At 47.8% G+C, this 12,181-nt stretch overlaps 1 protein-coding gene and 1 pseudogene across 1 annotated transcript; both read left to right on the forward strand.

Moving 5' to 3' along the window:
- Positions 1 to 1,054: 1,054 nt before the first annotated feature.
- Positions 1,055 to 3,398, forward strand: LOC125548148 (GDSL esterase/lipase At5g45910-like). The gene is made up of 5 exons (XM_048711824.2): positions 1,055 to 1,390; positions 1,522 to 1,743; positions 1,830 to 1,978; positions 2,075 to 2,348; positions 3,007 to 3,398. Exons 1-5 carry the CDS (start codon positions 1,153 to 1,155, stop codon positions 3,222 to 3,224), a joined length of 1,101 nt encoding a protein of 366 aa, XP_048567781.1. The 5' UTR covers positions 1,055 to 1,152; the 3' UTR covers positions 3,225 to 3,398.
- A 2,513-nt stretch (positions 3,399 to 5,911) lies between these two features.
- Positions 5,912 to 7,460, forward strand: LOC147978899 (uncharacterized; annotated as a pseudogene).
- The last annotated feature ends 4,721 nt before the right edge of the window (positions 7,461 to 12,181 follow it).

Here is a 12,181-nt window from a genome sequence, read left to right on the forward strand (position 1 = left end):
GGGGAAGATGCCCAGTGCTACAACCAACGACCAAAAAAACTACAACTAGCGATAGAAAAAGCTTCAACCGGCTACGGAAAAAGCTTCAACCAGTATACGACTGGAGCTATGGATGCCCAGTGCTGCAGCCGACGATGGAAAAAGCTACAAACGCTGACGAAAAAAGCTTCAACCGATATGAAAAAAGTTTCAACTCATACGACGGAAAACTATGAACGACCAAAGAAAAGCTACAACCGACGATGAAAAAAACTTCATCCGACGATGAAAAAAGCTTCAACCGTGGAGCCGTAAGCCATGGGCGACAAAAAAAAAGCTACAACCAGCGGTTACAAAAGCTACAACCGGCATTGAAAAAAGCTTCAAACTAATTGTCTTAGCTGTGAATCCCGCGATGACTATGACGTCGTTTTGCTGCAACTATAGTTGGTTTTGCTACAAACGGCGTTGGAATTTGCTACAACCATTTTCACAGCTACTTGCTGGTGCTCCGCCGAGCTCCCACGCCTGCCCATGGCCATCGTCGCCGCGGTGCCGTTCCGGGAGGAAAAAGGGTCAACGGTTGCAGCTCCGCGCGTGGTGGGTTGCAGATCAGACGTGGTCGGGTCCGACGAGGGCAGGCAGAGCTCCGATGGCGCGGATCCGAGCAGATCTGGCCGAGGGCAGCCGGATCAGCTGATTCCCATGGCGGCGGCGCCCTGGGAGGCCTCCGGCCGGTGAAGGTTGACCATGGCAGCGGGGAGAAAGAGACAAGCGACGGGAAGAAGAGAAACAGGAGGGAGAAGACGCACATGGTCGGGCCCTCCATCCTACGTGTCGCTAGGTGAGTCGCTCGGTACGTTCGCGCTTGGACGCGACCGGCCGAAGCTTGGGCCGGTGCCCCGTCGTGAAACGTTTCCCTTCTCATTATCGCACGCCTGTATACATTTGTAGGTGAACCGACTAATGGCGAGTCGGCGACACGTAGGTACACTTGCAAGTCCGCAGTGACGCACTCAGGAGCCTATAAACCCTTGCAAGGCTTGTTGCCACTGCCTCATCTTCAACTCTAGAAAGGCCCGGTTATCAAGAGAAAAAAAGAACTCTAGAAAGGCCCGAGGATCTAACGAGCATAAAGTTGCAAACGTTCTTGCCATATCTTGTAGCTTAGCAATGTTGACCAAGGCAGTGGTGTTCATCCTCTTCCTCTTGAGCGTCTCCCGCTGCGGGACGTCGTGGCAGAGCTACGATGCGATATACAACTTCGGCGACTCCATCTCCGACACCGGCAACCTCTGCACGGGCGGCTGCCCGTCGTGGCTCACCATGGGCCAGCCGCCGTACGGGACCAGCTACTTCGGCCGCCCGACCGGACGCTGCTCTGACGGCCGCGTCGTCGTCGACTTCCTCGGTATATCCGTTCGATCTTTTTGTTCGACTTCATCTTGCGCGCCACCATGCATCTCACTCGAAATACAGGCATCGGCATGCCTCGTAGGTCATGGTTGTAGCTTCTGACCATTATTGGTACTGCGCGTGCAGCTCAGTTCTTCCGTCTGCCACTTCTTCCGCCGTCCAAGTCCAAGACGAACGGCACCGACTTCAGGAAAGGCGCGAACATGGCCATCATCGGCGCCACCGCCATGAACCTGGACTTCTTCCAGTCTCACGGCCTGGGCAGCAGCATCTGGAACAACGGGCCTCTGGACACGCAAATCCAGTGGTTCCTGCAGCTCATGCCTTCCATCTGCGGCGGCGCCGGCGGTGAGTATATATATATGCTTCACGCCTTCGACTGAATTTTGTGAAGAATGAATGTGCCTAAATGCCACGCGTCCATGTGCCTGTAGATTGCAGGAGCCACCTGAGCAAGTCCCTGTTCATCTTGGGCGAGTTCGGGGGCAACGACTACAACGCGGCGATCTTCGGCGGCAAGAGCCTGGACGAGGTCTACACCTACGTGCCACACATCATCAACAAGGTCACAAGCGGCGTAGAGGTACGTACGTACGTACACATCTTGTGTGCATCCATCCTGAAAAGATTAGAGCAACCACACATCTACATGAGTGACCCTCCACATGATCGATCCTAGACGCTGATCGGGCTGGGCGCGGTGGACGTGGTGGTGCCGGGCGTGCTGCCGATCGGGTGCTTCCCGCTCTACCTGACCCTGTACGGGAGCTCCAACCAGAGCGACTACGATGGGGACGGCTGCCTCAGGCGCTTCAACGACCTGTCCGGCTACCACAACCGGCTGCTCAGGCAGGGGATCGGCAGGCTCCGGAGCAAGTACGCCGGCGTCAGGCTCATGTACGGCGACTTCTACACCCAGGTCGCCGAGATGGTCCGCTCTCCCCGGAGCTTCGGTACGTACGTGCATGCATGCTCGATCACGCCGTCGCGCGCTTCTCCGTGTGCCTCTTCGGGTTGATTAGCATATGTGTTTCTCGTGTTAGCAAGCATCTCTAATTAGTAACACCAATTAACATCAACAAATTCAGCACCGCGCGCTTCCTGCGAGTGGATCGACACGCACACAAGCCCACGGCTTTGTCAGCAGGTGTCCGGCTTTTTGCCAGCCGGGGCGCTGCCCACGGGATGGATATGGCCAACTGTACGTGTGTATCTGCAGCTTGTCTGGTTGCACACCCGCTCGACTTTTTTTCCTCTGTGCGCTCAGCATTGCTGCAAGCGGCTCCAGTGACGGTTTCAGATTTTATCCAGAAAAAAAGTCTTGCGAGGAGAAAAGGGTTATCCAGATTTGTCGGCCCAAGGTTATCTGAAGCAAAATTCTCCTATGCGTCGGCAACTGTTTTGTTGTTGTTGTTGTTGTAACGCTCTCCTTCTTCTTCACGACTAGCCCATAATAACCCAACAAGAGGATCAATGGCGTGTCTTAGTACTCTCACGGTCTGATGTTTTTTTTCCAAAGTTACTTCTAATTTTAAAAATGCATTTCTGAATTAGATTGCTATTCTTTTTAACCGGTGGTATTTATGATTCTCATTACACAATGTCCTTCAGGACTGGATTACGGCCTGACTGTTTGTTGCGGCGCGAGCGGCCAAGGGTCATACAACTACAATAATAAGGCGAGGTGTGGCATGTCCGGCTCAAGCGCCTGCAAGGACCCTCAGAACTATTTGAACTGGGACGGCATCCACTTGACTGAGCATGCCTACCGTTCGATCGCGTATGGGTGGCTCACAGGGCCCTACTGTGTGCCCGCTATTCTTCATTGAGCTACCGATGGCTACACATATTGGCTAACAGTAATGTGCACTGTAATGAACCAATAATTCAAGGGGATGCTGCCGATCAATGATGTTTCTGATGGAGACCCAAGTTTGATATATGTGCACAGTGCACTCCAGATGCAAAATTAAACCGTTATGATATAACATCGAGCTTGCAACTTCATAATTGGATTTCATTTACGCCGTGATAAGTATATATCACGGTTAATACCTTCTGCATCGCAACCTCGCGAAACAGACTTACGCCACACTTTACAAATGAAGCCCAGATGGTCAAACCGATAGAAGGTGATGAGAAATCCTACTACCAAATGGGATCATGCGGCAATCCCAACCAAATATGCCTCGCTAAAGGAAGAGAGACACCTGACCTAGCTATGATATGGGCTTCAAAACTAGAAGCTCGAGATTCCAAAGAGTAAGTGCAAGAGTACATACATTGATTGATTTAGCACAAAATCAACTACACATGGGCCATGAGCCCGCTAAAAAGATCGGCATTGGGCCTCTCTCTGAAAAAGAACGTACAACATGGGCCTCAATTTTATAATATCAGCAAAGTTTTTAATCATGCTTAAGTAAGCCCAAACAACAAAGCCTACTAGGATCAATCCCTGGTCTACACGGAGTTCACCCACGCTGCTAGCCACCCCGTCCAAGTCGGAACCTTTGTATGTGAAGGGGCGGACCCTACTTGACCCCATTTGAGTCAGGTTTTTTTTCTTAGTTTTCATTTATTTTTTCATTTTTTTTATTCTCCATTTTTTAATTTCCTTTTGCATTTTTTCGGGTTTACTTTTCCATTTTCTTTTTTTTGTTTTATTTTGTTTCTTTTTTAGTTTTCTTTGTTCATTCGGTTTTTAATTGTCCACTTTTTGAAGGTTTTCTGTTTCCTTCTTCATTTTTTCAAATACTTTTCTAATATTTTTAAAATATTTATTCAACATTTTTATACTTATACATGATCAACATGTTTTCAAAAAAATCAAAAAAATACTTGTTCAACATTTTTCAAATACTTATTCAATATTTTTACATACATGATGAACATTTTTCAATATTTTTTTTAAAAATAGTTGTTCAACATTTTTTAAATACTTTTCAACTTTTTAAATACGTGTTCAACATTTTTATATACATGTTTTTCCAAATACTTGTTCAATAGTTTTCGCAAATACTTGTTTAACATTTTCCAAATACTTTTCAACATTTTTATATTCCTTGTTTAACATATTTTAAATGTTTTTTGAAGAGTGTTTTCTGTAATATACTGAACGGGTGGGCGGCCAACTCATTGACAAGTGCCTCCGCACAGGGAGGACCGTTGCTGTTCGTTGGCTTCTTGTCCCATGGTATGATGATCTGTGGCACACTCAATCTTCTCTTGATGAAGGCGCACACGTCTCTTGGGGTGATGACGTCCCAGAGCGCGCGGATGCCCGGGATAAGGAACTTGTCCCCTGGCTTCCGCTTCACCGCGACAACCTCAGGTTCCGGGATAGTAAGCCTAGCCCTAAAATTTGAGCTCCCTACATATTAGGAGGTGTGTCTTTTTAGCATGGTCGAAAACTAGGTTTAAAGAAAAGCATGCTAGAAAACTAGAAATTGAACACATGAGGGTATGGGTATCATATGTAGCTTGAATCACATGTGTGTGCGTGCGCGCATGTGTGTGTGTATTCGGAATATTTTCAAGTATATAAAAAAGAAAGAAACAAACGAAAACAAAACAAAACAAAAAAACAGGTTGGAGTTTCCGCGCGCGTGGGCCGGCCCAACTAGCGGTTCCCTTCAGCGACTCGGTTGCTCCTCTCGCGTAACGCGAGAAATAGTCGCGCCCGTTTGACCATATAGCAGATAGCCTGGCCTCTTTAACATAAATTTCTCTATCATCTCGTAGGACCAGCCCAGTTGCGGCTTCATTTGTACTAACAGTCAAGAAGGATCAACAATCACCCTCGTCTTGCAACTACGTTCGCAATTTGTAGTTGACCTAGTTGCAAGCCCACACTTTGACTCGCAACTGGGATTATATTGTGTTTCATCCTGGTTGAAAGTCCACCTTTGACTCACACTTGGGGCCCCGTAGTTTTTTGGTTTTATCCTAGTTCCATGCCTATGTTAGAGTCGCAACTAGCCCCATAGTTTTGCTTCCCAAGTCCATCCTCGACTTGCAACTAGGAACGTAGTTCTGTTTTGTCCTAATTGCACACCCACCTCCGACTGGCAACTGGGGGGCCGTAGTTGTTCTTGTCTCATTTGCAAACCCACCATCGACTCGCAATTGGGCTCATAGTTGTTTTCATCCTAGTTGCAGGTCCACCTTTGACTCACAACTAGGGCCCCGTAGTTTTTTCGTCCCAGTTGCAAGTCCAAGCTTGACTCACAACTGGAATGGTAGTTATGTTTTCCCCTAGTTGAATTGCACCTCAACTCACAACCAAGGGCAGGTAATTGTTTTCTGTTGGAGAAGGACACGGCGGTAGACCAGCCGACTTGGAGTACACCCCAAGCAATACCTGTTGTACCCTAATTGTAACTCATATGCTGTATATATATGGAGGCTGGGGCGTGCGGTTTAGCACCCCAGATCATTATTTACATGGTATCAGACACCAGGCCACGATCTCCCTAAACCCTAGCCTCCCTGATCCAACTCTCGATCCCTTCCCATGGCTTCAGCCGCTGAACTCCAGAAACTCGAAGCCGAGCTCAAGGAACGCGAGTCCCTTCTCCGAACTCGCCAAGAAGAGCTTGACCAGCACCTCGCCGAGTCAGGCAAAGCCCCAGCCACCACCCCAAACCCCTCCTCATATGTCGCCTCCCTCAAACCTAATGTCGCCATAACCCTAGACCTCCATGAATCCAACTACATCAAGTGGCGTGAGCTGGTTCTCGTTGCCCTCGGTCGCTATGGCCTCACCCACCATGTCACCGGCGACGGCGCGGCCACACCATCCGACACTTCGCCCACCTCTGATTGGGCACGTGACGACTTCACTGTCCTTTCCTGGATCTACGGTCGATCTCCCCCGAGCTCTTCGGCATCATCATGGCACCTGGGTCTACGGCGCGGCAGATCTGGGACTCCATCGCCAACCTCTTCCACGACAACAAGAAAAGTTGTGCCCTTGCTCTGGACACGGAATTTCGCAACACACCTCAAGGTGACATGTCCGTCCACGACTACTGCACCAAGCTCAAGTCTCTCGCCGACGCTCTGGGCGATGTTGGTGAGACAGTTTCCGACGAGACGCTCGTCCTGACGGTGCTTCGCGGCCTCAATGAGCGGTACAACCATCTTCGCTCTTTCCTGCCATATCAGGTCCCGTTCCCCTCCTTCCTGCAGACTCGTTCAGCACTCGTTCTCGAGGAAACCCAGAAGAAGACCGACGCGAAGCATGCGTCCGCCACGGCGCTCTGGGCCAGTGGCAACAGCATCCTCCCTCATGGCGGCGCATCGGCATCACCACCTCCACCGCCCGCTGACCGTGGCTCCAACTCCAACACCGCCACCATGCCCTCCTCCAACACTAGCCGTGACGGTGGCTACGGCGGCCGTCGTGGACGTGGCGGTGGCCGTGGTTGAGGACGCGACAACAACAATCCCTGGATGTTCAATCCTTGGACTGGTCTCCCAACTGGGGCCGGCCAACAGCAGCAGCAGTCCTCACCACCACCATGGCAGCAGCCTCCCACCGCACCATGGCAGCCCCGTTGGCGCGCTCCTGGTGTCCTGTGTCCCCGTCCTGGCGCTACCCCCTTCCAAGCATACACGGCATATGAGCACCCGCATCTCCCTCCTGGCGCGTCCTCCAGCTCCACCAGCACACCTCATCAGCATCTGGACCCGGCTTTGCTAACTGCTCTCCAGAACCTGCAGCTCCACGGAAATCAAGAATGGGTCATGGACACTGGCGCCTCATCTCACATGGCATCCGACTATGGTACACTCTCCTCCATTACTCCCACTTCCTCACATAAAATAACAGTCGGCAACGGTGCATCTCTCCCTGCTACTCACACCGGTTCATCCATCCTTTTCTCCTCCTCCTCTAACCCCTTTTACCTTTATAATATTCTCGTTGTTCCCCGTATTATCAAAAATCTTATATCTGTTCGTCAATTCACCATGGATAACCTTTGTTCTATAGAGTTTGATCCATTCGGTTTTTCTGTGAAGGATCTCCTCACCAAGACCGTACTTCTTCGATGCAATAGCTCCGGCGCCCTCTACACACTCTGCAGTCCACCCCAAGCTCCACCCCAAGCCCTCCTCGCCGCCACCACCACCGACCTTTGGCATCGCCGTCTTGGACATCCTGGCCATCACACCATGTCCCGTCTTCAGCAGCGTCAACACATACCGCCCAATAAATCGTCGTCAACACTTTGCCATGCTTGTCAATTAGGCCGTCATGTTAGATTACCATTTTACTCTTCGATGTCATCTAGTATTAAACCTTTTCAACTATTACACTGTGATTTATGGACATCTCCGATTCATAGTCCTTCGGGTTTTTGCTACTATCTTATTATTGTTGATGATTATACGCATTACTTTTGGAGTTTTCCTTTACGCAAAAAATCCGATGTATATGCTACCTTCCTCGCCTTCCACGCCTATGCTCAAACTCAGTTTAATCTCAGTATCCTTTCTATCCAATGTGACAATGGCCGCGAATTTAACAACACCAAACTTGATCTTTTTTGCTCCACCAATGGCATCCTTCTCCGTTTTTCTTGCCCATATACCTCCCAACAAAACGGCAAAGCCGAGCATGCCATTCGTACCACCAATAGTGTCATTCGCACACTTCTCTTTCAAGCCTCCATGCCATCATCGTTCTGGGCTGAAGCTCTTTCCACCGCAATTTTTCTTCTTAACATCCGACCTACCTCCTCCACTTCCTTCTCCACACCCTTCGAAAACCTATATGGCACCACTCCTCCCTACGACACTCTTCGCGTTTTCGGCTGCCTATGCTACCCAAACACCATTGCCACCTCCCCCAACAAACTATCTCCTCGCTCTACTAAATGTGTCTTCCTTGGTTACCCTCCTCGCCACAAAGGATATAGATGCCTAGACCTTGCTACACGACATGTTATTATCTCTCGACATGTCATCTTTGACGAGAACACCTTCCCTTATGCCTCGACCCCTCCTACACCTCCGTCTACACCTCCTGAACCTGACTTGTTTGATCCTGTCCTTCCTGCTCCTCTACAACATGCATCCCCATCTGCCCCGACAGATCCTCACCATCAACCTAGCCCGCCACCCTCCCCTGCACCCTCTCCTGAACCACACCATCCACCCAGTCCGCCACCATCCCCTGCACTGGCTGACCAACACCACCACCCAAGCCCGCCACCCTCCCCTGCACCACAACCCACACCACCACCTCCTCCTACACACCGAACTCGGTCAGTAACCGGTCGTCTTCCCAACCGACCCAACAAAATTAACCTCTCAGCTATAGCCTCTTCCCCCCTTCCTCACAATTATCTTACCGCCCTTCGTGACCCTAATTGGCGCCATGCCATGTAGGAAGAATTCGATGCCCTCACTCTCAACCAGACCTGGAGCCTTGTCCCGCCCCCTCCTGGTGCCAACATAGTTAGTGGCAAATGGATTTTCCGCCACAAATTAAATTCAGATGGCTCTCTCTCTCGCCACAAAGCTCGTTGGGTTGTCCGAGGTTTCTCACAACAACCTGGCATCGACTTTGATGAGACCTTTAGTCCTGTTGTGAAACCTGCCACCATCCGTATCGTTCTATCTCTATCTCTAACTAACAACTGGCCTATTCACCAACTCGATGTCAAAAACGCTTTTCTTCATGGTAACCTAGAGCAGGTGGTCTACAGCCAACAGCCTTCTGGATTCATTGATCCTCAACGACCTACTCATGTCTGTCGTCTCCTTAAATCTCTCTACGATCTTAAACAAGCTCCTCGCGCTTGGTTCCAACGCTTTTCTTCGCATGCACGTTCACTTGGCTTCATCGAATCTAAGTCTGATGCTTCCCTCTTTATTCTTCGTCTTGGTTCAGATATGGCTTATCTTCTTCTATATGTCGATGATATTATTCTCACAGCCTCCTCTTCAATCTTTCTTACCACCATCACTACTGCTCTTAGTCATGAATTTTCCATGAAGGATCTCGGCCCTCTTCATCATTTTCTTGGTATCTCTGTCACCCGTACACCTACTAGTCTTCATCTTTCTCAAAAACAATATATCTTGGATGTTCTTTCCCGAGCCGGCATGTATTATTGTCATCCTGTTTCCACTCCCATTGACACCCAGTCCAAGCTTTCTGCCACTGCAGGATCTCCTTTTTCTGATCCTTCCTTATATCGCAGCCTTGCCGGTGCCCTTCAGTATGTCACCTTAACTAGACCTGAGATTGCCTATGCGGTTCAACAGATTTGTCTTCATATGCATGACCCACGTGACTCTCACTTCTCTCTTATCAAACGTGTCCTTCGTTACCTTAAAGGCACTCTTGCTCACGGTCTTGTTCTCCACCGATCCTCCTCACATTCCTTAGTGGCCTATTCGGATGCCGATTGGGCTGGTTGCCCAGACACCAGACGTTCTACTTCCGGGTTTTGTGTGTATCTTGGAGACAATCTTATCAGTTGGTCCTCTCGCCGTCAAACCACTGTGTCCCGCTCTAGTGTTGAAGCTGAATACCGTGCTGTGGCTACATGTGTTGCCGAAACTTGTTGGGTTCGACAACTACTGCAGGAACTCCATAACCCTATTCATACAGCCACTATTGTCTACTGTGACAATGTCACACTGTTTACATGACCGCCAACCCAGTGCATCACCGTTGTACTAAACATATCAAGCTGGATATTCATTTTGTCCGTGAGAAAGTTGCTCTTGGTGCTGTGCGAGTCCTCCATGTTCCTTCATCATTGCAGTTTGCTGATATATTCACCAAAGGGTTGCCGACTCTTGTGTTCCGAGAATTCAGGTCCAGTCTTCACGTCGATCCTCTCCCTGGTTCAGACTGCGGGGGCGTGTTGGAGAAGGACACGGCGGTAGACCAGCCGACTTGGAGTACACCCCAAGCAATACCTGTTGTACCCTAATTGTAACTCATATGATGTATATATATGGAGGCTGGGGCGTGCGGTTTAGCACCCCAGATCATTATTTACATTTTCGTCCCAGTTGCAAGTCCACTTTTGACTCGCAACTAGGCCCCGAGTTTTGCTTTAGTCCGAGTTGTAAGTCCACCTTCGACTCGTAACTGGGACCGTAGTTGTGTTTCATTCTAGTTGCATGCCCACCTCCAACTCGCAACTGGGGGCATATCATTGTTATTGTCCCAATTGCCAATCCACACTCGACTTATTTTTTGCAGTAGGTTTGCTTCACAAGCAAAGGAACCCTGCCATACATTGTTTAGTAGTTTTTCCCCCAAATGGAAGATCTAGGGGTGTCATTTTTTGGAGCACTCCTTGTTAATGCCTATTGGCGTCAAATTGAACGGCCTAATTTAAGAGAGGTTGCTGGCAGGCTGAGTGTTTTGTGACCCATTAACGTTTTGTCCTTGTTTCTCATTTTTGTACATTGTATTCCTATTTTCTAGCATGTGTTTTCCTCGATTTTTCTAATTGCTTTGGCCGACAGTCTTTTCTATTTTATTTATTTTACTGTTTCATTCATGTGTTGACTGTTTGGGCGTTCATTTTTCTAAAACGAAAATGCTGACCTGAGAAGAATTCAAAAATGTAAATGTCAAGCGAAAAAACAAGTAGATACAAAGTTGTTGTCAAATTTTGGCTAATTGATTGTTTAGCAAAATGAACATAAAATGCATTTGATTACTTTTGAAAATATGTTCAACGTAAATTACAAAAAAATAATAATTAGCGTTCATTTAGAAAATGTTCATCTTGTTTAAGAAATTGTTTACCATATATAATTTTTTTCACCATGTAAATCAATTTTTTCATCATATATTATATAAATGCTAAGCATATATTAGATAGATGTCCAGTGTCTTTGAAAAAAATCACAGCATTTAAAAACTGTTCACGAATTAAAAAGTTAGGCTTACATAAGAAAAAATGAAAATGGAAAGAAAACTACAAAGATGAAAGAAGGCAGAAAAAGTAAATAAAAACCAAAAATATTTAGAAGTACCAAAACATAAGCAATTAGTACAACCTCAAAAAAGAAAGCTGACGAAGCAGCCACTGAACAAGCTAAGCTAGCTGGTTGGATTAAGTTTGGTGAGGCATTACCGACCACGTACTCGCTGTAGCGACCCGACCTCAAACGGTCAAGCCTCTGTGTATCCGTACCATCCCTGAATCGGTATGCTGGCACACATAGTACATCAGTGTATATATCAAATTGCAATCACATGTATAAATAACGTAAAACTGATATATACCTTATAAGTCTCAGCGGAAACAAACATAAGGGTGTGGAGTCCATCAACGCCAACGGCAAGTTGAGTGTAGACCGTAACCCTACAACGTAACTCTTACTCGTCGTAGAAAATTCCTGCAACATAAGACGTTGCAGCCCTGTAGGTCAGTATATTGAATGTACTGGCAAGTCACATCATAAGAATAATGAATCTATTTGTACATGCAATTTGGTCGGTGGAAAGCTCTAAGTTTAGTTTTTGCATAAAGCTAGTTTTTCCCTAGAATAAAAGATATTATTCCATCACTATTGTATAACATAGGATGAGTTGGTAAACCCAACTCAATCCATTCTTAAAGTTTCATTTACAACCCAACTGTTTAATTAAGAGTGATGAGATCTCCCAGCATTTCCACTACTAGATGCTCAAGTTGTCCGTAACCAGGGACACGACTAATCGATTAGGTTTTAACACTCTGCAGAGGTTTGCGCACTTTTCCCCACAAGACTCGATCGCCTCCCTTGAAGTTCTCGCACT

The sequence above is a fragment of the Triticum urartu genome, chromosome 3A (genome assembly GCF_056163025.1).
Source record: "Triticum urartu cultivar PI428250 chromosome 3A, HENAU_Tu73, whole genome shotgun sequence".
NCBI lineage: Eukaryota > Viridiplantae > Streptophyta > Magnoliopsida > Poales > Poaceae > Triticum > Triticum urartu.

Bases quoted from the DNA above. Each gene is read 5' to 3' on its own strand.
- LOC125548148 (XM_048711824.2), top strand. From the start codon at position 1,153: ATGTTGACCAAGGCAGTGGTGTTCATCCTCTTCCTCTTGAGCGTCTCC. The intron at 1,391-1,521 runs GTATATCCGTTC...CTGCGCGTGCAG, and splicing joins CGTCGTCGTCGACTTCCTCG to CTCAGTTCTTCCGTCTGCCA. The intron at 2,349-3,006 runs GTACGTACGTGC...AATGTCCTTCAG, and splicing joins CCGCTCTCCCCGGAGCTTCG to GACTGGATTACGGCCTGACT.